The 27,445-nt window shown below is 42.8% G+C and overlaps 1 protein-coding gene across 7 annotated transcripts in view; it reads left to right on the forward strand.

Moving 5' to 3' along the window:
• Positions 1–8,083: 8,083 nt before the first annotated feature.
• The window catches only part of LOC106608917 (plasma membrane calcium-transporting ATPase 1-like), a 57,636-nt gene continuing 38,274 nt past the window's right edge, over positions 8,084–27,445 (forward strand). For all 7 annotated transcript variants that reach the window (XM_014207126.2, XM_014207129.2, XM_014207127.2 and 4 more), the window contains exons 1-2: positions 8,084–8,381; positions 21,753–22,200. In XM_014207126.2, coding sequence (XP_014062601.1) covers positions 22,014–22,200 — 187 coding nt within the window. In that variant the 5' untranslated portion in view covers positions 8,084–8,381; positions 21,753–22,013. The remainder of the gene's footprint in view (positions 8,382–21,752; positions 22,201–27,445) is intronic.

A 27,445-nucleotide genomic window follows, 5' to 3' on the forward strand; every position in this document is an offset into this window, starting at 1 on the left:
AATGAGCCACTGTCATGTGTTTCAGTGAAATGTTCAGCACAGCAAACGGGAGGTTGATCTATCTTTTACATGATGGTAGTAGTCAAGCCTACATTTTCTTTCTCTCTCCCTGATTTGCTATCATACTTTCACATTTCCCTAAGTGTATTGTTACCTGTGTAGTCCTACAGTAGATCCCAGTAGATCTGTTTCAGAGGGGTTGGGTTAAATGTGGAAGACACATTTTGGTTGAATGCATTCAGTTGTGCAACTGACTAGGTATCCCCTTTCCCCTTATCAACCCCCAGTAGTATCACAAAATGTGATAAGAAACTAAGAGGTCTGCTACCAAGTTCACTCTCTCCATGTGCCTGGAACCAAAAACGCACAATGCCACCTGCTACACGTTGTTCTTTTTAACCCATAATTAGGCTATTCATCTGCTTTCTCACTCCAATGTCTGTCTGTGGAGCCCCATAATTACTGGTCTATGTTAGGATAAACCCTAGACGGCGGCCATCTTGGGTATATTTGCTTGGCTTCTCTGAAATATCAACCTTAGAGTAAATGACTCTCATATCTTTTGGTCTTTTGGGGATTATTCTCTCACTGCTAGATCATTTGATTATGTCAAACTTAATACAATGCGGAAATGTATCTTATAAGAATTTCCTCTTTTTATAGATTGGCGTGGTTTGTCACTATCTTTAGCCACAGGGTGTGAACACATTAAAATGCACAGTGGTTTATAATGACACTTGACATTTAAAGTGTCATGCCAGGCTGAAAAACGTAAGAACTATTTCCACCAAACCGGGTTGATACAGCCTTCAGCTTTTGGGAAATGTTTGGTTTCCCCAAGATAAACCACAAGGATCAAATCACTAGAATGGACATTCAGATTTTTTAATATATTTGTTTATTTTTCACCTTTATTTAACCAGGTAGGCCAGTTGAGAACAAGTTCTCATTTACAACTGCGACCTGGCCAAGATAAAGCAAAGCAGTGCAACAAAAACAACAACACAGAGTTGCACATAAACAAACGTACCATCAATAACACAAAAGAAAAATAGAAAAATCTATGTACAGTGTGTGCAAATGTAGAAGAGTAGGGAGGTAGGCAATAAATAGGCCCTAGAGGTGAAAATAATTACAATTTAGCATTAATACTGAAGTGATAGATGTGCAGATGATGATGTGCAAGTAGAGATACTGGGTGCAAAGAGCAAGAGGGTAAGTAATAATATGGGGATGACGTAGTTGGGTGTGCTATTTACAGATTGGCTGTGTACAGGTACAGTGATCGCTAAGCTGCTCTGACAGCTGATGCTTAAAGTTAGAGAGGGAGATATAAGACCAGCTTCAGAGATTTTTGCATTTCGTTCCAGTCATTGGCAACAGAGAACTGGAAGGAAAGGCAGCTAAAGGAAGTGTTGGCTTTGGGGATGACCAGTGAAATATACCTGCTGGAGCGCATGCTATGGGTGGGTGGTGCTATGATGACCAGTAAGCTGAGATAAGGCAGGGCTTTACCTAGCAGAGACTTATAGATGACCTGGAGCCAGTGGGTTTGGCAACGGATGTGTAGTGAGGGCCAGCCAACGAGAGCATACAGGTCGCAGGGGTTGGTAGTATATGGGGCTTTGGTGATAAAACGGATGGCACTGTGATAGACTACATCCAGTTTGCTGAGTAGAGTGTTGGGGGCTATTTTGTAAATGACATCGCCGAAGACAAGGATCGGTAGGATAGTCAGTTTTACGAGGGTATGTTTGGCGGCATGAGTGAAGGAGGCTTTGCTGCGAAATAGGAAGCCAATTCTAGATTTAATTTTGGATTGGAGATGCTTAATGTGAGTCTGGAAGGAGAGTTTACAGTCTAACCAGACACCTTATAATTCAAGTCAATGTTCTGTTATGGTTAGATGGGTAATTGTATTTCTATGACTTGAAGTCCCAAAACCCCTTTGAAAATATCAACCCTGGTTTAAGGTTTTATTTTTTTTATTTCAGCAATTACATTTACATTACATTTAAGTCATTTAGCAGACGCTCTTATCCAGAGCGACTTACAAAATGGTGCATTCACCTTATGATATCCAGTGGAACAACCACTTTACAATAGTGCATCTAAATCTTTTAAGGGGGGGGGTTAGAAGGATTACTTTATCCTATCCTAGGTATTCCTTAAAGAGGTGGGGTTTCAGGTGTCTCCGGAAGGTGGTGATTGACTCCGCTGTCCTGGCGTCGTGAGGGAGCTTGTTCCACCATTGGGGTGCCAGAGCAGCGAACAGTTTTGACTGGGCTGAGCGGGAACTGTGCTTCCTCAGAGGTAGGGGGGCCAGCAGGCCAGTGGTGGATGAACGCAGTGCCCTTGTTTGGGTGTAGGGCCTGATCAGAGCCTGAAGGTATGGAGGTGCCGTTCCCTTCACAGCTCCGTAGGCAATCACCATGGTCTTGTAGCGGATGCGAGCTTCAACTGGAAGCCAGTGGAGAGAGCGGAGGAGCGGGGTGACGTGAGAGAACTTGGGAAGGTTGAACACCAGACGGGCTGCGGCGTTCTGGATGAGTTGTAGGGGTTTAATGGCACAGGCAGGGAGCCCAGCCAACAGCGAGTTGCAGTAATCCAGACGGAAGATGACAAGTGCCTGGATTAGGACCTGCGCCGCTTCCTGTGTGAGGCAGGGTCGTACTCTGCGAATGTTGTAGAGCATGAACCTACAGGATCGGGTCACCGCCTTGATGTTAGTGGAGAACGACAGGGTGTTGTCCAGGATCACGCCAAGGGTCTTAGCACTCTGGGAGGAGGACACAAGGGAGTTGTCAACCGTGATGGCGAGATCATGGAACAGGCAGTCCTTCCCCGGGAGGAAGAGCAGCTCCGTCTTGCCGAGGTTCAGCTTGAGCTGGTGATCCGTCATCCACACTGATATGTCTGACAGACATGCAGAGATGCGATTCGCCGCCTGGTTATCAGAAGGGGGAAAGGAGAAGATTAATTGTGTGTCGTCTGCATAGCAATGATAGGAGAGACCATGTGAGGATATGACAGAGCCAAGTGACTTGGTGTATAGCGAGAATAGGAGAGGGCCTAGAACAGAGCCCTGGGGGACACCAGTGGTGAGAGCGCATGGTGCGGAGACAGATTCTCGCCACGCCACCTGGTAGGAGCGACCTGTCAGGTAGGACGCAATCCAAGCGTGGGCCGCGCCGGAGATGCCCAACTCGGAGAGGGTGGAGAGGAGGATCTGATGGTTCACAGTATCAAAGGCAGTAGATAGGTCTAGAAGGATGAGAGCAGAGGAGAGAGTTAGCTTTAACAGTGCGGAGAGCCTCCGTGACACAGAGAAGAGCAGTCTCAGTTGAATGCCCAGTCTTGAAACCTGACTGATTAGGATCAAGAAGGTCATTCTGAGAGAGATAGCAGGAGAGCTGGCCAAGGACGGCACGTTCAAGAGTTTTGGAGAGAAAAGAAAGAAGGGATACTGGTCTGTAGTTGTTGACATCGGAGGGATCGAGTGTAGGTTTTTTCAGAAGGGGTGCAACTCTCGCTCTCTTGAAGACGGAAGGGACGTAGCCAGCGGTCAAGGATGAGTTGATGAGCGAGGTGAGGAAGGGGAGAAGGTCTCCGGAAATGGTCTGGAGAAGAGAGGAGGGGATAGGGTCAAGCGGGCAGGTTGTTGGGCGGCCGGCCGTCACAAGACGCGAGATTTCATCTGGAGAGAGGGGAGAAAGAGGTCAAAGCACAGGGTAGGGCAGTGTGAGCAGGACCAGCGGTGTCGTTTGACTTAGCAAACGAGGATCGGATATCGTCAACCTTCTTTTCAAAATGGTTGACGAAGTCATCCGCAGAGAGGGAGGAGGGGGGGGGAGGATGATTCAGGAGGGAGGAGAAGGTAGCAAAGAGCTTCCTAGGGTTAGAGGCAGATGCTTGGAATTTGGAGTGGTAGAAAGTGGCTTTAGCAGCAGAGACAGAAGAGGAGAATGTAGAGAGGAGTGAGTGAAAGGATGCCAGGTCCGCAGGGGAGGCGAGTTTTCCTCCATTTCCGCTCGGCTGCCCGGAGCCTTGTTCTGTGAGCTCGTAGTGAGTCGTCGAGCCACGGAGCAGGAGGGGAGGACCGAGCCGGCCTGGAGGATAGGGGACAGAGAAAATCAAAGGATGCAGAAAGGGAGGAGAGGAGGGTTGAGGAGGCAGAATCAAGAGATAGGTTGGAGAAGGTTTGAGCAGAGGGAAGAGATGATAGGATGGAAGAGGAGAGAGTAGCGGAGAGAGAGAGCGAAGGTTGGGACGGCGCAATACCATCCGAGTAGGGGCAGAGTGAGAAGTGTTGGATGAGAGCAAGAGGGAAAAGGATACAAGGTAGTGGTCGGAGATTTGGAGGGGAGTTGCAATGAGATTAGTGGAAGAACAGCATCTAGTAAAGATGAGGTCAAGCGTATTGCCTGCCTTGTGAGTAGGGGGGAAGGTGAGAGGGTGAGGTCAAAAGAGGAGAGGAGTGGAAAGAAGGAGGCAGAGAGGAATGAGTCAAAGGTAGACGTGGGGAGGTTAAAGTCACCCAGAACTGTGAGAGGTGAGCCATCCTCAGGAAAGGAACTTATCAAGGCGTCAAGCTCATTGATGAACTCTCCAAGGGAACCTGGAGGGCGATAAATGATAAGGATGTTAAGCTTGAAAGGGCTGGTAACTGTGACAGCATGGAATTGAAATGAGGAGATAGACAGATGGGTCAGGGGAGAAAGAGAGAATGTCCACTTGGGAGAGATGAGGATTCCAGTGCCACCACCCCGCTGGCTCGATGCTCTAGGGGTATGCGAGAACACGTGGGCAGACGAAGAGAGAGCAGTAGGAGTAGCAGTGTTATCTGTGGTAATCCATGTTTCCGTCAGCGCCAGGAAGTCTAGGGACTGGAGGGTTGCATAGGCTGAGATGAACTCAGCCTTGTTGGCTGCAGACCGGCAGTTCCAGAGGCTGCCGGAGACCTGGAACTCCACGTGGGTCGTGCGCGCTGGGACCACCAGGTTAGAGTGGCAGCGGCCACGCGATGTGAAGCGTTTGTATGGCCTGTGCAGAGAGGAGAGAACAGGGATAGACAGACACATAGTTGACAAGCTACAGAAGTGTTGTTTCTTGTATTATTGTCTCTTGTGTCTTTAGAGAACTGTTTCACTTTGATATCCTTTTTCTTCTGTCCTGATTTTCTCTTTCTTTTCTTCTGTTAACTAGATATTCTTTGTTGTTCTTCGTTAGCTAGCTAGCTTCTTCCAAAAGAGTCCCTAGCAACTGCTTAGCAACTGGTAAACAATTCAGCTTGCTAAGATAACTACAATTTTATGAAAAATAGTTATTTTTCAAAAGCCTGTCTTTGTTTGTTGCTTGTTTTTTCTCCTATTCAGTCTTGCAGTTTTCTTTTGCTTTTTTCCGATGTACTTCACTCTAAAAACCATGTAAATTTCAATATTTGTAGGAGCTCATTTTTCAGCTGCTGCTGCTCAAATTGGAGTTCCGGAACTATGCAATGATTAAATAGTTGATTTAGTAATATATGTTGTATTGTAAGGAAATTAAGCCAAGGTATTTTAAAGTCCCCAAAGCATACACGGGCTGAAACTGTCCCTTCATAATGTAAATCATTTGTTGTCATCATCCATTGCTCTAATGACCAGACAATCTGGATTGTCTCAGAAAGCCCTGCTTGGAACAGTTAATGTGCTTCATAGCCCGTTGAGAAATGGGTTTTGTTCATTTCTGCACATCAAGACCATTCCCAAAGTCTTTAAATGGATTTAACCACTGTTAAAGTGAGCTCAACTGAGCAAACATGCCGAATGTTAGCACAGAGCATAATTCAAATTCATTGGCTGTCATACTTAGATAAACAATACCGACTACAAACATTGTTTAGCTTGCTAGTAATGGGAGAACAAATCATGTTACGGAAAGACGCTCAGAGAATGGATGGCATCCTCCACTGCAATAAATCATGCTCTTATTTGATTTACCCACCCAACCTTTAATGAACTATTCCTAATGACTTTCTCATAGTCCCAAAACACGTGTGTGTGTGTGTGTGTGTGTGTGTGTGTGTGTGTGTGTGTGTGTGTGTGTGTGTGTGTGTGTGTGTGTGTGTGTGTGTGTGTGTGTGTGTGTGTGTGTGTGTGTGTGTGTGTGTGTGTGTGCAAATTTGAAGTGTGGATCTCTTTTTTCCATGGCAGCCAGCGACATCATCAGCCATAGCGTGAAACAGCTAGGCCCTGCGGTGGAAAGGGAAGGGCTTTGTCCCAAATGGCACCCTATTCCATACATAGGGCACTACTTTTGACTAGATCCTTATGGGCTCTGGACAAAAGTAGTGCACTATATAGGGAATAGGGTGCTACTTTGGACGATACCAAGCAAAATTGCTCTGCTCTCCGTGTTAGAGGGACATCTGCTCGAGGGCCGGGCACAACGCTACAGGCCTCCAATCAGAGAGGCCCGAAATGAGAGCCTCTAAAGCTGAACTGTGTGTGTATGAGAGAGGGGGAGAGAGAACTGGAAACTGGCACACATAAAAATAGGATACGCGTTCTCCCACAGCTCCACAAGATTTGGAAGGCCTGCAAGGAAACTTGTTTGTTTGCCTCATGTGGCTCATGAGAGGCCTAGATATTACTTTTGAAAAGATATCAGCTGCATAACTCCTGTGGTGAAATGCTTCTGGTTTGAACTTCGAGTCAACAGCGGTCATTGACACCCAGTCCCAGAGACGGCTGAGAGGGACGCTGAAAATGGAGGATGGGAGATATTTATGTTGTTAATTTCCTTCCCCTCTCTCTGTTCTGTTCCTTCCCAAAACTGGTTTGTGATTCAGAGCTACCGATTGAACATTACCACATTTAGGTCCAAATTACACAACATTTAAACAACTTCTTTCTCCTGTTTATAAATCCAGAGCGGTAAATTGAAGAAGTGCAGCAATGTGTTTTGTGTTCAAAAATTGGACCCATTATGTGAAGAGTAGCTAATATATGGCTATGGATCCTGGTCAAATAATATGTGCATTCTTTACACAGTTGAAGGTCTGCATGCATTGCTTTGATGTAATAATCATAGAGGCAGTCTGGCAGAGATTATGCAGCATTATGTATGCTCAGATCAATATGGGTCAGATAATGGGTGCAGAGAATACACAGATCAATGGTAGCCAGACGTCACACGCAGACACACACTCCGACACACACATGCACACAATGACAAGCGCACACACACACTCGTGCACCTACACACTCCCACACACACACAGAAGTGCATGTACTGTACACACACACACATTCAAGGGCGACCTTGTCCACCGAGGCTCACACACACAGCTCTCTTGCACCTCTCATGGCATCTCCTGTGTGCCTCTGGAAATGTGACATCAACCAGTTTACAACCTGATATCACACCCTCATTCCAGGAACAACCTCGCTATCTGAAGTTAACAACTATCAATGGATTGACTCAGAGGTAATGTAGAGTTTCATTGTTAAACTCAGATTAATGACACTTAAGCCTGGGGAGCCAGGGTAGGAAAATGTAATACGCTGAAGTTTAGTGCAAGATGTTATGTACTCTGTACTTTGACATTTTAGCCTTATGTATAATATGAGTAAGTCCTGCAGTGTTGGAAGAGAACAAGGTGCCACTATTTCAGAACAGCTTTTGGTGTACAATGCAATGCATGCTCAGTGTGTGTGTGTGTGTGTGTGTCGGTAGGCTATTCAGATAGTCAGTACTTGTGATTCAGACTTGATTTGTGCTATATATATGTATATATATATATATATTATTATTATTATTTATTTTTTCACTGCAATATAATAGGCAGATTCTGTAGCCCATTACAAACGAATGTGTCGCTCCTTCACCCTTATGTGCTGAAGAATCAAACACTGAAGCATTGAATACATAGAAAAATCGCGACGTCATGGAAAGAATGACGTCAGGTTTGATTAGCCACCGGGAAGGTGGGTGGAGCTAACACAACCGACACGGCCAGGGAGATGCACACACAAATAAACAGATGTCAGTGATCATTTAATGCTGGTTAAATCATACGATGTAAGAACTGATCTTTGCATGCATCAGATTTTTATAAAGTAAGACCGGGCAAAGAGTGGGTACGAGGATCTCCATCCGTGAACGGAATTGATGACGTAACCGTTTCCACGGGCGACTGATATGTTGGTTAAGCCAATGGGGATCTACATTGGCCTTATTGCCCCTCCCCCTGAAGTGAATCACATGTCCCTTGCGATGTTGTGACAGTGTAGTGGGCGGGATTTTTACTACAGATCGGGAAAGAGGGGCAGTCTGTAGTGAGATACTGAGGAGAGGGAAAGAGAGGAAGGACTCAGAGGTAATATTCGGAAAACGGAGTAAGTACTTTGTTTGATATTTTTTTGTACACAAATATATATATTTCCATAAGTAACAACATGGACATAAGCCAAGCTTTGATTCTGGTAAGCAATAGCGAACCGGTTTGGTTTTATATCCTTTACAGTTTTAGCTTAACGGTAAACGTTAGCTAGCTCAGTGCAGCTGCTCGTGAGTTCATGTCTACCTTGCAAGCTAGCTTCTACTTTGGTAAGAAGATGGAACAACTGACATTGAGCTTCTTGTTCTTTACACCACAATTTGCTTCGGACATTAACCTACCTAACGTTTTTCAGAACAGGATCTTATTGACAAGTTAATGGAATTTCCAACGTATTGTAACGCGCGAAAATACTAACTCGCGGGTGACTTGGTGTTTGAAAAGTCGTGTAGCTAAATAACGTTAGCGGTGTAACGTTATTTTGAAATGGGTTCGACTGCACACACTAGGTTTGGAGGAGCTCGTGGACAGGGGGTGGAGGTTGACGCCTAACCTCTACTGTACTAAGGAGTGAAGAAGAAGCAAAAGTCGTGGTGAAAACGACTTGAAATAGCTTGTTGAATTATTTGTGAGAGTAGTTAGCTATGTGAATGTTATTTGAGTCCAGCCATGCTGGTCGACTCGGACTCCAATTTAATTCAGAATCTTAATTGCTGGTTTATTTTTATTCAGCCTGAACTTGTTATTAACGTAACGTTAGTTGGCTAATAGTTGACTTGACACATGCAGTGTGCTCACTCCATAATGAGTCAATAACCTGTAACTTTGGTTAGCTTTCTTGCCGCACAGGGACCACGTCCGTTGCTTTATGGTACTGTTAAAATTTATACATAAGTTACAATTTCTCAATTGAACGTTAGTTGCCTTACATTTTGCTTGGTTACATTGGCAATTTTGCCGGTTAACTACCTAACGTTAAGCCTTGACGACGACGGGTACTCCACTTGAAATTATTCCATTGTGTTATTCCACTGCACTGGTCAGTTCTAATGTCAGGTGCCCAGTTGGTTAGCTAACGTTACATTTTAGCTAGCTAGAGAGTAGTAACCAGTGGTTGACTTGTGACATAGCTAACTTGCTAGCTAGGTAACAGTCCTGACTGACAGCTAACGTTACCCAGTTAAACGAAGGATATACTGTAGCTAGCTAGGTGAAACGTTAGTGAACCAGCTGCTAACATTGGCCAACCTACCTTTAACGTTACATGTTTTGCAACGGTAGCTACGCCGCAACACATCGTTAAGTTAGCTACTAGCACTTCTGTCTGAACTCCGTCTTTGGAACCTGTCATGCATATCAGCTTGCTGATATGCACTCTGGATGCCAGCTGAGACGCCGAAATTTCAACTTAGTACACCTAACGTTTACAAGTTACATTACCGCCGGTATATCTATTTAGATGTAGCAGTGTCCATCGCTGATCCATCTAACTAGCTACGACAGATCCATTATCCTGTCATGCTTTCTTTTCGCTCAGTGTGCCACCATTAGCTACCAACCTCGAGCGCGATTATTTGTTCACGTTATGACAAGGCAACGTAACCAATCATTTGACCTTGACTACAGATACTCTAAAGGCAATTTTGTACATATTTTTCTATTGCAGAGCTTATGTACTGGTCCCAGTGTGATAGGCGACGAGCTATCACGTTTTGGTGTCTAAGAGAAGGGATCAGTCCTTATCCTATTAAATGGCACCCGGCGTGCTGCACTTTGCCAGCAATGCATTCTAGTCTCTGCTGAATGCTGAGCTTCGAATGAACGCTGCTGATTGACCATGTGGATTACGATCACTTATCGTTTGTGAATCTGCCATCAAATTGCAAACATTAGGGATTCCATTGATCTGTGCAATGCTTGTATTGAAGTCTAGTAATGTGCATTAATATGCATCCACAATACACATGGTATAATATTTGAAGAATTTCCAATGCTGTAGTCATGTAAGAGAGGTATGGTGATCATTGGACAAGTTGTATAAAATAACGTTTTTAACCCATATCAGTGTAGGATATGATTTTAAGCTTTTTTTGGTGTCAGGGTGTTCTCATATGTGAAATATCATTGTTCTCTCTGCTGACTGCTGTCAATTTGATCAAGATTTCGTTGCATTCTGAATGCATTCAATAGGAGTGGGATTTCTATCTTCTAGACGTTTGCCTTTTATAGAGCCATACATTTTGGCCATAAAAAAAAAAGAACTTTGTGTGTCTGAGGCTGTAGTTTTAACCAAAACTGTCTCACTCAGGAATGAACCAGAAGCCGTGCAGCAGACTAAAACTGAGCATACAGTAATATAAACCTTCTCACTTGCATGGTATTGGTCAGCTTTTGTCCCTGTTCAATTATTAAAACAGGTGTATGTTCTGTGTATTGCATAGGATTTCTATGCCAATGATTCATGAGTTTCACGATCAGCCGACTAATTATTAGTCTGATACTAGTACTGAATAGGATTTTAAGTCAGTCTCTGGTGTCTGGTCTTACGTTGTTTTGGAAAGTAGGCCTTTGAGTGGTTGTGGTTCAGTCATAGGTTTTAACCTAATTAAATCGGTAGGCCGACACTACCTCAGTACAATAGCTATAGGATTTCAGTCTTCTCATAACATATTTGTTGGTAAATTAGGATTATTGAGCAGCAGTAGGCTTTGTAGTTAATATTGATGGCATTTAGAATAGACAGGTGTCAAAGTATATGCTTGTTTATTAGCGAATAGGTACTATTAGGATTAGGTAGGTACTATGATGTAACAAATAATTACAACGTTTTGGACAACGTGCTGTCTATTCCAGGTAATGATTTGGCCCTATCGACCCTGCATCCCAGACTCATCGTGGACATGGACCCTGGCGGGGTTGCCTGATGCATGCTCACTCAACTGGCTACCTGCTAAACCATATTTCACACTCATGTTAAACATTGTCTATAATTGTCAGGAAATCTAACATTCAGCATCAAATCTAAGAAATGACTACTATTATCCTCCTTTTGTCTTACTATTGTAAGACCTACTATAGAAACTTAATGGCGACTCCTACTGCAAAAGGCACAATTGGTTATGTAAAAGGCAATGGCGCCGTTGTCACATTAATCTGAGGTGACATTCAACCCCATGTAGGCTATCATGGACAGCTCAATATAGTCTGCTGTACTATTAAGTAGGCCTACATTGTATAATGCTGGTGTGATGCGTATCTCCTCAATATTGTAAGGGCAAGGATATTCCTCACTGCGGTTTAAAGGCAAGTTGAGTCTGACTCATGCTGGCTCAATTAGGCTCGAGTCTAAACAGACACATAGGCTCATATTTCCTTCTCTATCGGCATTCTCAAGTGTTCTCTTTTGAATCAATTTGGCATAGAGATAAAAGATAAAGAGCATTTTCTTAATTTAGGGTTTTACAATTTTTTTTACATTGTAGAATAATAGTTTGTCTTCACTATGAAATAACACATGGAATCATGTAGTAACCAAAAAAGTGTTGAACAAATGAAAATATATTTTTGTTTCTTCAAAGTAGCCAGCTTTGCACACTTGGCATTCTCTCAACCAGCTTCATGAGGGATGCTTTTCCAACAGTCTTGAAGGAGTTTCCACATATGCTGAGCACTTGTTGGGTGCTTTTCCTTCACTCTGCGGTCCAACTCATCCCAAACCATCTCAACTGGGTGGAGGTTGGGTGATTGTAGTGGCCAGGTCATCTGATGCAGCACTCCATCACTCTCCTTGGTCAAATAGCCCTTACACAGCCTGGAGGTGTGTTGGGTCATTGTCCTGTTGAAAAACAAATGATAGTTCCACTAAGTGCAAACCAGGTGGGATGGCGTATCGCTGCAGAATGCTGTGGTAGCATGCTGGTTTTGTGTGCTTTGAATTAGGGCTGGGCGATATGACGATATATATTGTGTGACGATAGAAAAACGTCTATCGTTTCATAATATCAATTGGACACGTGTGGAAGGAAATTTGCAACGCAAACAAACATGGAGGACAGTGAACGTGGCACGGAGACCGTACCTAAAAGAGGGTCTACTTTGGTCGCATTGTCATGGTTTGGGTATGAAAGGTTTGACACGAACCAGAAAACCATCCCCTGCAAAATATGCCGCAGGCCGGTCTCGACAACAGGCTCAAACACCACTAACCTCTTTTACCACCTACGCAAAAATCATGTAAAACAGTACGGAGAGAGTCTACGGATGAGACCCCAGAAAGTACAGTCGGGTGCTCAAAACAAACCCCCGACTCAGACGTTGCAAGAGGCTTTTGACCGCGGCACCATATGGCAAAGAATCACCAAGATGGAAGGAGGTAACAGCTGCCGTTACAACTTACATCTGCGAAGACATGGCCCCAATTTACACAGTCGAGAAACAGGGGTTTTGTGAGTTAGTGCAAACACTTGACCCAAGGTATCAAATGCAAATACATTTTATTTGTTGAGTATAATTCAAAATGTAATAAGAAATAGGCCTTTACATGTGGTCATTTTATATACACTATTTATTCATTGAATTTACAGAAAATGTGCTATCGTGATGTGTCATTATCGGGATATGAAATTACCTATATCGGAATATAAGATTTTGGCCATATTGCCCAGCCCTACTTTGAATTCTAAATAAATCACTGACAGTGTTCCCAGCAAAGTGCCATCACACCTCCTCTATGCTTCACAGTGGGAACCACACGTGCAGAGATCATCCGTTCACCTACTCTGCGTCTCAAAGACATTTACAATTTCCGTCAGTCTAATGTCCATTGCTCGTGTTTCTTGGCCCAAGCAAGTGTCGTCTTCTATTTGGTGTTTTTTAGTAGTGGTTTCTTGCAGCAATCTGACCAGTGCCTTAGACCGCTCCCGAGTGGCGCAGCGGTCTAAGGCATTGCGTCTCAGTGCAAGAGGCATCACTACAGTCCCTGGTTCGAATCCAGGCTGTATCACATCCGGCCGTGATTGGGAGTTCCACAGGGCGGCCCACAATTTGCCCAGCGTCATCTGGGTTTGGCCGGGGTAGGCCGTCATTGTAAATAAGTATTTGTCTAGTTGCCTAGTTAAAAAGGTTACATTTTAAAGAAATAATAATACAATTAAATGAAGGCCTGATTCACAGTCTCCTCTGAAAAGTTGATGTTGAGATGTCTTGAACTCTATGAAACACTTATTTGGGCTGCAATTTCTGAGGCTGGTAACTAATGAACTTATCCTCTTCAGCAGAGGTAACTCTGGATCTACTTTTCCTGTGGCGGTCCTCACGAGAGCCTGTTTCATCATAGCGCTTGATGGTTTTTGCGACTGCACTTTCAAAGTAATTGAAAATTTCCGGATTGACTGACCTTCATGTCTTAAAATAATGGACTGTTGTTTCCCTTTGCTTATTTGAGCTGTTCTTGACATATGGACATGGTCTTTTACCAAATAGGGCTATCTTCTGTATACCACCCCTACCTTGTCACAACACAACTGATTGGCTCAAATGCATTAAGAAGGAAAGAAATTCCACAAATGAACTTTTAAGGCACACCTGTTAATTGAAATGCATTCCAGGTGACTACCTCATGAAGCTGGTTGAAGTAATGCAAGAGTGTGCAAAACTGTCAAGACAAAGGGTGGCTACTTTGAAGAATTTTAAATATAACATTTTCATTTGTTTAATACTTTTTTGGATGCAACTTGATTCCATATGTGTTCATATTTTTGATGTCTTCACTATTTTACAATGTAGAAAATAGTACAAATAAAAACCCTGTAATGAGTAGGTCTGTTATAACTTTTGACTGGTACTGTATCTATTTGTCATAGTTAGTAGGCCTGTGTCAGTCTGCATATAAGAAAACAGTCCTGTTGAATAGCCTAGAGAGACACATGCAGACACATGCATACAATCTTATTTTGTTTGAAATTAGCCTGGTAAATGTAGCCTACAGATTAAATGCAATCTCAATTGACCACCCAGCATATTTGTTTAAACCCAATCAAGGAGCACAACATTTTACCAAAATAGGAGGAAACCCCATGATGAATCAGAAATAGTGGGGGCAGCAGGACACACAATGGTAGTAAATGTCAGGGCAGCATGACCTTAGTCTAGGGCTGGGCGATATGGCAAAATATCATATGTTTTTTCCCCCTCACATTTGACGGTATTTAATGTTTTAGAATTATACAAGTTCTGAGTTTGCTTTGAGTAGTGCGTGACCCTATGGTGGAAACAAACATTCTAAGATATTTCAATAGCTCTTCCTCCATTCTAATTGTTTTATACAGTTCAATTCAACTAAAATATTTTTGTTGCATTTCTTGCACCCATTAGAGATAATTTCCACACTGCCACGTAGGGCTGCACGACATGGGCAAAACATGTAGGCCTTATTTTTACATTACATTTACATTATTTTTAACCCTATGTTACATTTGCGATTTCACTTGCTATTTAGAGTAAAACACTTCAGTGAACTGTTGGAAATATAATTATTTATAATTCTATAGTTAGAATATAATAGTGGGCACTTTGAATACAGTGTTTAGTATGAAAATGCCAGGTAGGAGTTATTTAAATAGGGTTGGAACCAAGTGTTAAGTGTTTCCTAGGGGACCCTGTATTCTTTGGCTACATTGAATGATTTCTCTTAGCTACTTCACGTAGCTAACATTTCATGCTTCACGTATACCTCTAATTTAGAAGATACTGTTGCACAAACAACATGAGGATTTAGGTCTACACCATCACTGGTATTATCAGGCTGTAAAGCTAGTTACGTTTGCTTTGACTCAGGACATTTATTGGCTAGCCAGCTAACATGATTTAGGCCCAACTTGCTAAGAAAAGACAAACTAGCCGTTTTGCAAATGTAAGACACAAACTAAGTGTAATTCTAGGTTGCTAGTGTCTCTGGTCAAGCAACAACAAATGTGCTCCTTGAGTGACGGGGTGGTGCTATGTCTGTGTGGAAAGTGATGCCGGAGAGAGATGACTCAAGTAGCGGAGTAAACTATCAAAATGGACATTACACACGGCATATCACATTTAACAAATCAAACATTCAAATCCCGTTCATAGAAGGTAAAGTCAAAACCCAAACTGGTCCATGCATCAATACCGGTATATCGTAAAATATGTTATACCCCCCTACCTCAGGCCGTAGAACTGCCCAGCAGAGTCAGTTAAAAAAAGGAGCGCGAAGGCTCTCAACTTTAAAGATGGCCTGCTCTTGAAAATGAAGGACATACAAGTTAAATAAAACCCTAGCCTCCATAAATCTACTTCAATCCCCTTTTAAAAACCCTCAAGAGGCTCAATTTATTCCATTTGCTTGTACAGAAGGGAAAGTGGAGACGCAAAGGACGATTTTTAAATGTCCCCCAAGAGACCATCACAAATCTCGATTTCAATGAGCAGAAGAGCACTGGGAAGAGGAAGTGTGTCGTAGAGTTGACGCCGGGCGGGGACACCTCTGCATGGTGTTGTGAATTGGCAGGCTGGTCATGTAGAACAGAGTAGAGAAGTGCCCAGTCTCTGGTGTGAAGTGGCCCTCTGATAGCACTGAGCCATGCTGCATGACATGAGTAAGGCTGGGTGCCTGCCTCTGCTTTGTGCCCTCCACATTTACACGCCCTGACCCACTTCAGCAAGGGCCAGAGTGGGGAATGGGGACAGGGAGGGGTAGTCTGTAAGATGCTAAAAATACCCCCATCTGCACCAGCAAGACCATAGCAGAGGGATCCCTGGAATGGCTGTCCTTGACTCACAACGAGTAAGTTGGCATGTAGAGGGGTTCAAAGTGCCAACCATGACCAAGAGGGTTTCCTTAGTTTGGGGAGAATTGCTTGGAAGTCCAGCAACAGATAACATTTGTAACAGATCTCTATGGCCAAACAGTACATCTCATTTTCTGCTCCCTGGAAAGGAATAACTGCTGGGCATTTTTATGACAAATGTCTTTGTATACGGTTGTAAGTGAAACCCCAATAGATTTCTTTGGTCTTCTCTTACTTAGTAAGGGTTTTGCTGGTGTTGTGCACAAAGGGTTAACCTGGCTCCTATCCTTGTTCAACCATACCATGCCAGCTGTTAGCTCGGTGATCCAATCACAATGATTTTCCACTGTTGTGACATGTGATCTGTTCCGCAACCTGAAACTGTCACCACTCAGCAAATGTTCGCACTTCCTTCATCTTGGCGGTGCAGCCGCTCGGAGGGGGACAGGCTCAGAGCATGAGATGTGAGGACAAGGAAAATGGAGCCTGGCTGCCGCCATTACTTTGGGGTTGAACATGTGTGTTCGCTGGGTGCTAAGGGCAACTCAAATATGCCAACCATTTTTAGAGGACCTTTTTTAGGGGGGGAAAAACACATTGAGCGAGTCACACCGCAATAGGCGCAATAACATGGTAAGTCATCTGGGCCACAGTCGAAATTCACTTGAATTTGTCTAAGTTGTGGAAAGATGCCGTTCCTGTCAGGCAGAATGCAAGTTGCCAGAGTTTCAATAAGGAACTGCAACCCTCCTTGTCTAAATGGGCCACACTAAAATTAGAGCATAAATTCTACTTAGGCAACGGTAAAAATTTTCACTTTGTTTTTGCACATCTCACAACTATAAAAAACACTACCACGTGAAATATTTTGGTGGAAACCTCTGTGTACATTTCAACCTCAACCCAAACTTGTGGCCAGCAAAAGGGGTATTTCCCTCTCAAATGAGATTTTATGTCACCTCAGAATTGCAACCAGCCCTGCAATTATGTTGTGTAAAGAATAATAAATCCTGTCCTTTTTTCCATGGCAGATGGCTCCAAATAGAATTGACACGTGACTAAATAGTTTCTCAAAAACAAGTCTGAAAGTAGTGGGTTCATTGGGTTGCTCTCATTTGTCCAGTTACTGAAATTACATTTGTCACTTGTGTGAATGTACCACATTCGCGCCCTCATTAAAGCACTATTTTCTGGGCATCTTAGAATATGCAGGGATTTTGGCCTAATGCAGATGCAATTATGAATATTATGTTCCTGATCTGACTTGAAAAAGGGAAGCGTGCTCACTACTTTTTCTCTCATTCAGTTCATTGTTACACTCAGACAGTGAATAAAACCGACTGCCCAGCTGGTGACCTCTTTGAGAGAGGGAGTAGGAAGTGCGTCCCCCCCCTGCCCTACAGTGGTAAATTCCTCTAGAACAGTGATTTTTTTTTTAACCTCCCTGGGCAAGGTCTAGTCAACAGCCAGTGGAATCGCGTGGCGCGAAATACAAATACCTCAAATGCTATAACTTCAATTTCTCAAACATATTACTATTTTACACCATTTTAAAGACAAGACTCTCGTTAATCTAACCACACTGTCCGATTTCAAAAAGGCTTTACAGCGAAAGCAAAACATTAGATTGTCAGGAGAGTACCCTGCCAAAAATAATCACACACCCATTTTCAAAGCAAGCATATATATCACAAAAACCAAAACCACAGCTAAATGCAGCACTAACCTTTGATGATCTTCATCAGATGACACTCCTAGGACATTATGTTATACAATACATGCATGTTTTGTTCAATCAAGTTCATATTTATATCAAAAACCAGCTTTTTACATTAGCATGTGATGTTCAGAACTAGCATACCCACCGCAAACTTCCGGTGAATTTACTTAATTACTCGCGATTAACGTTCACAAAATACATACATTATTTAAAGAATTATAGATACAGAACTCCTTTTATGCAATCGCGGTGTCAGATTTTAAAATAGCTTTTCGGCGAAAGCACATTTTGCAATATTCTGAGTAGATATCACGGCTAGCTAATTTGACACCCACCAAGTTTGGCCCTCACCAAACTCAGATTTACTATAAGAAAAATTGGATTACCTTTGCTGTTATTCGTCAGAATGCACTCCCAGGACTTCTACTTCAACAACAAATGTTGTTTTGGTTCGAAATAATCCATAGTTGTATCCAAATACCTCCGTTTTGTTTGTTCGTGCGTTCAGGTCAGTATCCGAAGGGTGACGCGCGAGCGCATTTCGTGACAAAAAAAATGTCAAAATATTCCATTACCGTACTTCGAAGCATGTCAAATGCTGTTTAAAATCATTTTTTACGCGATTTTTCTCATAAAATAGTGATAATATTCCAACCGGGCGACGTTGTATTCATTCAAAGAGAGAAAGAAAAACATGGAGAATTCACATGAACGCGCATCTCCAGTGTCACTGTTCTCAGCCGGACCGCTCACAAAATCTCCTGCTGTTTTTCGCCCAGAGACTGGAGAGACGTCATTCCACTTTCTGGCGCCTTCTGAGAGCCAATGGAAGCCTTAAATGTCACGTTACAGCAGAGATGCTGTATTTTCGATAGAGATGCCGCAGAAGGAGAACAAATTGTCAGACAGGGCACTTCCTGTATGGAATCTTCTCAGGTTTTGGCCTGCCATATGAGTTCTGTTATACTCAGACACCATTCAAACAGTTTTAGAAACTTTAGAGTGTTTTCTATCCAAATCTACTAATTATATGCATATTCTCGTTTCTGGGCAAGAGTAGTAACCAGTTTAAATCGGGTACGTTTTATATCCGGCCGTGCAAATACTGCCCCCTAGCCCCAACAGGTTAAACCTCTCCTTTGGGACCCCCAGCTGTTCCATCTCTATTCCAGAGCGAGCACATTTTTGAAAAGTTATTTTATTTTGCAGAGTAGAAGTTTGAGAACCACTGCCCTAGGGGATTCACTGTCCTATTTTTAACCTTGAGCCAATATAGGTTGGGTCATTTTCATCATTGCCCATTTGAATGGTCTTTCCATACAAGCTGCCTTTTACATGTTATCTTTCCTGATGTTTTTTGACTTCCTAATTACGGTTCATCCCTCTCCCTGCTTTGAACATGGCACTTTTCCTTGTAGTGATTCTAAGAAATTAGTCAAAATGGAATCGTCCTTAAAACAGGCTGACGACTGCTGTGCTTTATTCTTCACTTTGGTCAGCAGAGCAGAGACTGGATCTCCCAGATGATGCCAGAGATTGTCTAATTAGATTAAAAAGGAGTATTTTCTGAGATGATCATTCAGTGAGCGCCAGCCCCATCTCCCAATGAATCGCTGCTAGCCAAAGTGGCGACACCGAAAGTCAAATGGTTTTTAATTGCACAACTGAAATAATAAGTGTAGCAGGGACATTTTGATGGACTCTGTGGATATGGAGATTCCTCTGGATGTAGGAAGGGTGTTCGCCTATATAGCTACTTCACATTAAGCACCAAACACTGTGGGAGGAAGCTGGGAGATTCATGAGTTATAATTCTTGCAGTAATTCCAGTTAGGCTAAGTGAAATGCTCATATTTTGACTTGTATACCAGTTGAATGGACTATAGAACTCTACATGTGCGTTAGTACATACATTATCATACATTAACTACAATACATTTTGTCTGGCTTTGCTTTTACTGTAGTGACCACCTACATCTGTTTGCCTGTGCTTCTCGTGGGGTTTATAGTATAGAGAGAAATATGCAGTAAGTAGGGATGTTAACTGTTAATCTAGCCCCTGAAAATACATTTGATCGGTCATGCTTATCGGTCTATAGGTTAATTTGCATAATTGTGTGGAATTAAGTTGGCACGTGTGTATTTTTGTTAGTCGTCATGCATCTTATTTATCAAACATGCACAGCATAGTTTGAGCCTAGTTTGAGGAGCGGGATATCTTACCACCTGTCAGAGAGCGCCAGAGTAGCTCCTCACTGGAGTGAAACGTGCTTTTGTAAGCCCAATCAACAAAGCGCAACAAATAAATATTCTACATGCAATCGCCTGTTTAAACTTCGATGGCCACGATTTAAAAATGACTTTTTATTTCAACTCGTAATTAAAGTACTTCTCCCATTTGAGTGCATAGGCTATCGTCAACGGTAAGCAGGCTATCAGTGCGTCACCCACCTCTTTGCAATGAACTTGAGGCAGTAATTATCTGAAAGTTAACATTTTACTTCAAATAATGAGGCATGTCTTACCTTGCTTCAAAGTAGCCTGGCGAAAATCCATCCATAGAAATGTGGAGGCAATTAATTTATAAAGACTTCCTGATGCCATTAACCAGCATTTCTCCTGTTCTATTGGTTTTCATATCGACTTACTTTCGTTGTCCGGAAGCCGGAGGCACAATCGTAAAAGCAACTCATCCTCGTCGTTGTTATAGATTGTCCCCCTCTTTCTCAGTTTCTGAGATGTTGATCTGTCACATATGGAACCTCTCGCATTAGGCGTGCTGTTTAGAACGCTGCTTTCCAGCTAATTGCATTTTGGCAAATGTTTTAAAATGACTTATTAGCTGCTTCATTACAGGAGTTGTATGTTCAATAAAAGGCTATAGCATTTTGACTCTAACACAATAGGCTTGCTATTGTTACGTGTTTCCATTAAGCTCTTAATGAAAAATGTCCAATCCTTGTATGCATGCATAGTATCAGAGAGGAAGAGGCTAAGTGAGAGGTTCAGCTCAGCTCTCGCCAGAATCTTATCAAAACAAGCCCAATGCATTTCTGTCGCCTGCCTTGCAGCCTTGGGACGACTGCCTTTTTGTTAGGGTGCCGAAATAAGCATCTCGTCATTATATACAGATCTCTGATAGTATTTTCTGTCACATTTTACTATTTGTGAAAAATGTAACCGTTTGTTAACCGGTTAATGAGGGTCAGTTAGTCGGCAGCCAAATTGATCCCTAACAGTAAGGCAATTACTGAATAGCGGAGGTGCATAAAGATGGCGGCCCTCATGCACTTACCACAAATTACTCGTTTTGCTAAGTTCGCAGTATTGTACATTGCTCAATAGTGCAAAGTCAGTCTTTTTTTGGGATATTAGCAGAGTAGACATAATCCAAATTGTTGCTTCAAGTTGCTGGTAATTTGAAAAAATGTAAAGGGGATTTGTTCTGATTTATTAGCACTTTAACTACGGCGGGCGATATGGTTCAAACTTCCTGGATAGTGCTAAAACGGTGTCATATCTGAATTCTGCCTCCTTTATGCACATTTGTCAGGGCTCAAGGAAAATACTAATGTTGAATAACATGTCAGCCCTGTCTGTCCATGAGTTTAAATGGCTGACTGCTTCCCACGGCGGTGTGCCTCAAATAAGTATAATATTTTCTCTTCTAAAGGATAGCGTATCAAGTTGAGTCTTTGCCAGTGACCTGTGGTTCCTACAATCTATTTTCAGTGGTGCTGTGAAGTGAACGACTACAAGCGTCTTTACCTGATAGTTTGGATTATATCATCAGTGTGTTGCCTTGTGACTTTCATAAGTGCTAGTATATTATTGAAATTAAACATGCCATTTGAACTCTGAATGACCAAATTTACTTTTTCTCTCCTTTCAGATCCTCGAATGCTGTCTTCTCTCTGAGTCTGTGTGTGAACCTCGGTCAACATGAAAGAATAGGGCCACGGTCTGAGGGAAATGGCTTTTGATCTGTCCAAGTCCTTCTACCTGGAGTCGCCTCATTTCACCACCATCATCCTCTGAAGGACTTGTAGCTGTTTATGGGAACTACTGCTGAGCTCGCTCGCTGAGGATTTTAGCTCTCCCTTTGGGACGCCATTTTTCACCGTAGCCGACGGAGCGCACGCAGAGGGACATTATGGCAAACAACTCCTACAGCGGAGTGAAGAACTCCACGGCCAACCACCATGGGGACTTTGGCTGCTCGCTAAAGGACCTGCGGTCTCTCATGGAACTGCGGGGGGCAGAGGCAATAGGCAAAATCGGGGAAAGTTATGGGGACGTTCAAGGACTCTGCACCCGATTGAAAACGTCACCTGTAGACGGTAGATACCGCCTCATTCTATTTCTCAACCAATTCACCTTCATCACTCATTTGGATTAGATCTGTTGTTCTTGAATGCTAGTTGTGAATGCTAGTGACACGTGTGGTTCTGAAAGTGTTTCATGGCAAAAATGCATTGCTTAGCAAGCATGTCATTGCGCCGTGTCATCCACAGCACCTTGACATCACTTCCTTGGAAAGCTGGTGTCCTAGTAGACAGGTGGCCGGGGGGAGGGTGGCACTGACCCGGTCCAGGCCTTGAGCTATTCCTGGGTTTGTGTCTCTTTCTCTTTCTTTTTTTCACCTCTGGTGCGTGGAGGGAGGCTTCAGACAGACCAGCTGTCTGCCTGGGCACAGTACCGGACTCTGCAGGTCAATGTTCCACATGTGGGGACAGGACAGGATGGTGTGCGCGGCTAGTAACTGGTTTAACGTTGTGGTGTGGGGAAGACATGAGCTCATCTCCGGAACTGGTCTGCTGGCCTGTTCTGTTTTGCTCTGCCTCTCTCCAGCAGCATGGCATGCATTTATCCCCCTTTCTCCATGCCCTGGAGATGAGGGTTGAAAACACATTACCAGAGTCTGTCCGAGAGTATTCCTTCCTGCTGTCGCCGGGGCTCAGGTCTCTCAGGGCTCTCCCCAGCAATGTCTCGCTCCATGTAGCAGCTAATCTAGAAAAATGCCACTGCTTTTTAAAGTGTGTGTATATTAGTCCCTACCACCAATGCAATATTTATCCTATTTTTAAAAGGCGGGTAAGCAGCACCACTGTTCCGATCCTCAGGGACGTTCCATGTTGTCTGCTTTATATCCTGCCTGTGTGTGTGTAGGCGCTGATCCTCTGTTCACTCAGCAGATCTGGCCATGCCAAGTGTGTGGAAAAAGTGCAGAGTCACTTTACATCAGGGACTTGCCTGTGTAGAGCCTCTCCTGCATACATTGGTTTACTGCTCTCTCTCCAGTCTCTACATAGAAGTTGTTGTGCCTAATCGCCGGCATGACCTGGAGTGAACTCTTGGGGGAGGGGATTTTCTGTTTGAGCCAAGATTAAAATGGCACTGCATATCCACCACAGTCAGTGCCCTGCACTGTTTCAGTACTCGTAGTGAATGGCCTGTACCACATCTGTTTGTAGGTTCTACAAACCCCTGTGCCACATTCATTTGTTGGTTTGAACTTCAGATGTGGCACAGGGGTTTGTAGGTTTGAACATCAGATAGGTTTGTATTAGAGTTAACATACCATGATGTTATAGTATATACAATATTTAAATGATTTGGACAATGGTTGCCCCATTTCATCCAATTTTTTACAAATTTGATCATATTCATAGCTGACATTCTTTAAAAAGGAAAAGCCACACTCGCTCACTATTATTAACTCATTGTTTTATTCAAGTTAAAATATTGCACCTTCCCAGCAGTGTAGTATTCAATATCAAAATAGTTCAACTAAAAAATAAATGTGAGAAATAAGAAAGTAAGAAAAAAACCAAGAGAATGTGATCTATATACAGCGTCGGTGCCAGTAGCAAATTTACAATGATCATCGTCTAAACTGAGCATCTGTGTCAACCGGTTGAAATGCCAAACAGAAAGGCTGCTCATACTTGAGTCTTGAATGATCCCAAATGTCCTAGATCAGTTATGGTACTTGTCCTCTCCTGCCCTTTATTCAGTGAGTATTGAAACGAGACGATTAACAGACAGAAGTATATAGGCCTAGTCATAGCTGGATTCTGTTCTGCCAGCTCAGTGTAAAAGTGCCAGAGTAAGGCTCCAACTGGGGTTTTGATGTACATGTGTCAATTGCAAGGATTTGTTGAGCACTTTGTATTTGGGCATTTTTGGTGAATTGTAAGATTTGTAGAACTTGTAATGACAAAGCAGGGGATCTGTACAGGGCCATGCCTTGTATGATATTGTGGTTGGTCGTTTTATTTTGTCTTGATCTACAGTACCAGTCAAAAGGTTGGACACACCTACTCATTCAACGGTTTTTCTTTATTTTTACTATTTTCTACATTGCAGAATAATAATGAAGACATCAGCACTATGAAATAACACATATGGAATCATGTAGTAACCAAACCAGTAGGTGTCAACTTTTGACTGGTACTGTATGCTAGCTAGAGACAATTTAGTGTAAGTAGTCATGACAGTTGGTGTTTTATTAAGGATAAGCGAGGATCAGATCAGGTAGGGTTATCTGACCATTTGAGTTAGGCCTTGTGCATGTTCAGAAACTACTGTTGTAGTAGTGCCCTTCCCTGTGTCATGTAAAGATGTTCCCAATTCTCCTTTTCACTTTCTGATTGTTCTGACTGTTCTGATCGATTGTGACGTCATTTAGAAAATTTCTTACAGCCTGAAAATTGTCACAGTTCAATAATTGCATGCACATCTGCTTATGTGGATGGCTGAGCTCGTGCGGCTGTCTCTCCCACCCCCTCGGCCTTAATTAGCTAGCTAAGGGTTTATTTAGCTATACAAATGAGCTGCAACTGCACACTTCTGAGAAAAAGCCATCTCGACCATCTTGACCATGAATTATGGTAGCTAGTTAATTGAGGGTGTGGAGAGACATCCGCACAAGCACAGCCATCCACCTAAGCAGACGCACGTGCAATTATTGAACTGTGACAATTTTCAGGCTCAGAGAAATGTACATGTCACAATTGATCAGAACACAGTCAAAACAATCAGAACGTGAAAATTGGGAGATAATTGAATTTGGGGCATTTTGACATGACACCCTGCCCCTGATAAGCTAGAATAGCTCCACATTGTTTCCTCCACAGTGTGTGCAGTGCAGCAGCTCCACTACTTGGCTGGGTGCCCCAGAGTTTTTGACACGTATTTCAATCAGCTCATTCACTATTGGCCCAGGAAATTAAGCCGTCATTTAAGATTACTGCCAGCTTGACAATCGAAAGAGGATTGCTAATTAGTTAGTAGGCTATTTCTCCATTCTAAAGCCCAGTACTTAAACTAATCTTTTGTCCACTTCCAGCTTTTATTTGGAAAATATGCTTTCTTTACTGGTTACAGTATTACTAGGGACAGCATTGACATTTTATTTTAAATTGAGCAAGCCTTCCTATAACCCTTGAATGTCACACTATATTTAGGCCAGAATACTATATGTACTCGCCAGACCCTTGAATGTCACACAAGGCTAATTTCTACACTGTAACCACAATCTTGCTCCTCTTACTAGAGCCAGTAACATAATTCCCAAGGATGTTTCCCACTATTATTTCAGCACTGAACAGACTGTTCTTCTGTCCCTTAACCATATTCTTCTGTATAAGCTGAATTTTAAAAGCTCTGCTCCTGAGCAACAATATTATTGCCAATCTTAAGGGATGCGTTAATGCAGAGTTGTTTTTCATGCAGGAAACAAAAGATAATTCTTAAATGTTTTATCTTGTCATTTCTGCTCATCTTCATACTAATTTTGTGCTTTAGTTGCACTTCTCCACTAGGATGAGAAATCTTGGCTCATCGTCAGACAAATCAATTTTCTGCATTCAGGAACGGCCATTCTATCAGCAGACAGCGCTCAGACTGATGTGTAGCTACTTTTTTCCGGTAAAATGTAATATTAACTGGCTTCTTTCTTTCCTTTATAAACATTTGAAATATGATGGCCATGCATCATTTTTGCAAAAAAGCTAATATACTTGTGCAGCTGCTAGCCAAAATAGCATTGCACTTCGGTTGTCATCTGATCAAATGGTAGCCATTTTCTGCTGAATGCAACTATAGTTGCTCACCCCTAATCACTATCGAAGCAAAAACACGCAGACAATTTCAATATAAAACACAGGTGAAACGGTTTAAATGTGCAGATTGATGGTCTGTGTTTTGATTTCTGAAAGCTAATGCAATCCCTGAATCTTCTCAGATTGACCGCTCCTTCTTTCACTATTGTTCAAACTCTCAGAGTAGACATATTTTGGGTGCTACTACATTTATCTGGTGATAAATCTCGTGGGAGTGCTGCAATACCCGTTTGCCTGCAGATTGATTTACCTGTTATCTCTGGCTTTAAAGTCCCTTCAGCAGGGTAGTTGATTGATCACTTCTGGGTTTGTCTCTGGTTATTGGTGATTTCATGGGGTTTTGTTTTTGAACCTACCTGTACTTTTTAAGCTGTGTCAGTCTTGCTAGTATCATTCTCTTTTGAAACCAAGGCTATGTCTGACACAGAATCTCTGGGAGACTTTGCGCAGAATGCTGATGTAACAAAAGTATTGTTAGGGCAAGATTGTCAGAATGAAAACTTTTCTTGCTCCCATCAGCTACTGTCTATAGCAGGGCTTCCCAAACTCGGTCCTGGGCCCCCGGGTGCATGTTTTGGTTTTTGCCATAGCGCTACACAGCTAATTTCAAATAATCAAAGCTGGATGATGAGTTGGTTATTTGAATAAGCTGTGTAGTGCTACGGTCCTGTAGGTTTTCACTCCAACCCTAATCTAGTGCACGGTGCACTTGATTCTAATAATTAGCTGGTTGATAAGCTGAATCAGGTTAGTTACAACTGGGGTTGGAGTGAACCTACAGGAGGGTAGCTCTCCAGGAACAGGGTTGGCGAACCCTGGTCTATAGTCTAATACGACTCCATTCTTCCAGACCCCAAACAGTAATCATTTTTATTGTAGCCCTGGACAAGCACACCTGATTCAACTTGTCAAATAATCGTCAAGCGCTCAATGAGTTGAATGAGGTATGTTTGTGCCGGTCTACAACTAAAATGTGTGCTGTTGGGGCTGCTGGAGGACTTCTACTGAACTAGAAGTAGCAGGTTTGGTATAAAGATGGACGCCTGCTAGGGGAAGCTATTCTAGATGTCTCCTCTGTCTGCAGAGATCATGTAGCCACAGCTGTTTTGCCCAAATCATTTTACCACCTGCACCACGAGTTAAGTCCAGAGGGCTAATTTTAAACCACAGTGTCGGCAGAATAGGACAGTACTTGGAGGGGTTAAGCGGGTACAAGTCGATTATTAAAGAGTTAATGAATAGCCGCGCAGGTGACTGGTGATGGACTTTCAAATAGCTAAATGATTAGAACGCTAACATGATTTGAACCTTTTGTTTTGTCATACGTCCTCTTGCCTAAATCATTCTCTTGTCACTAATGTTTATTTCACTGATGGGGGGGTCGAATGATCAAGCTGTAAACGGTGAGTCATCAGCAGTGGCGGCACCTTATCCACACACATGGGGGGGGGGACTGCAT

This window comes from Salmo salar, chromosome ssa07 (genome assembly GCF_905237065.1).
Source record: "Salmo salar chromosome ssa07, Ssal_v3.1, whole genome shotgun sequence".
NCBI lineage: Eukaryota > Metazoa > Chordata > Actinopteri > Salmoniformes > Salmonidae > Salmo > Salmo salar.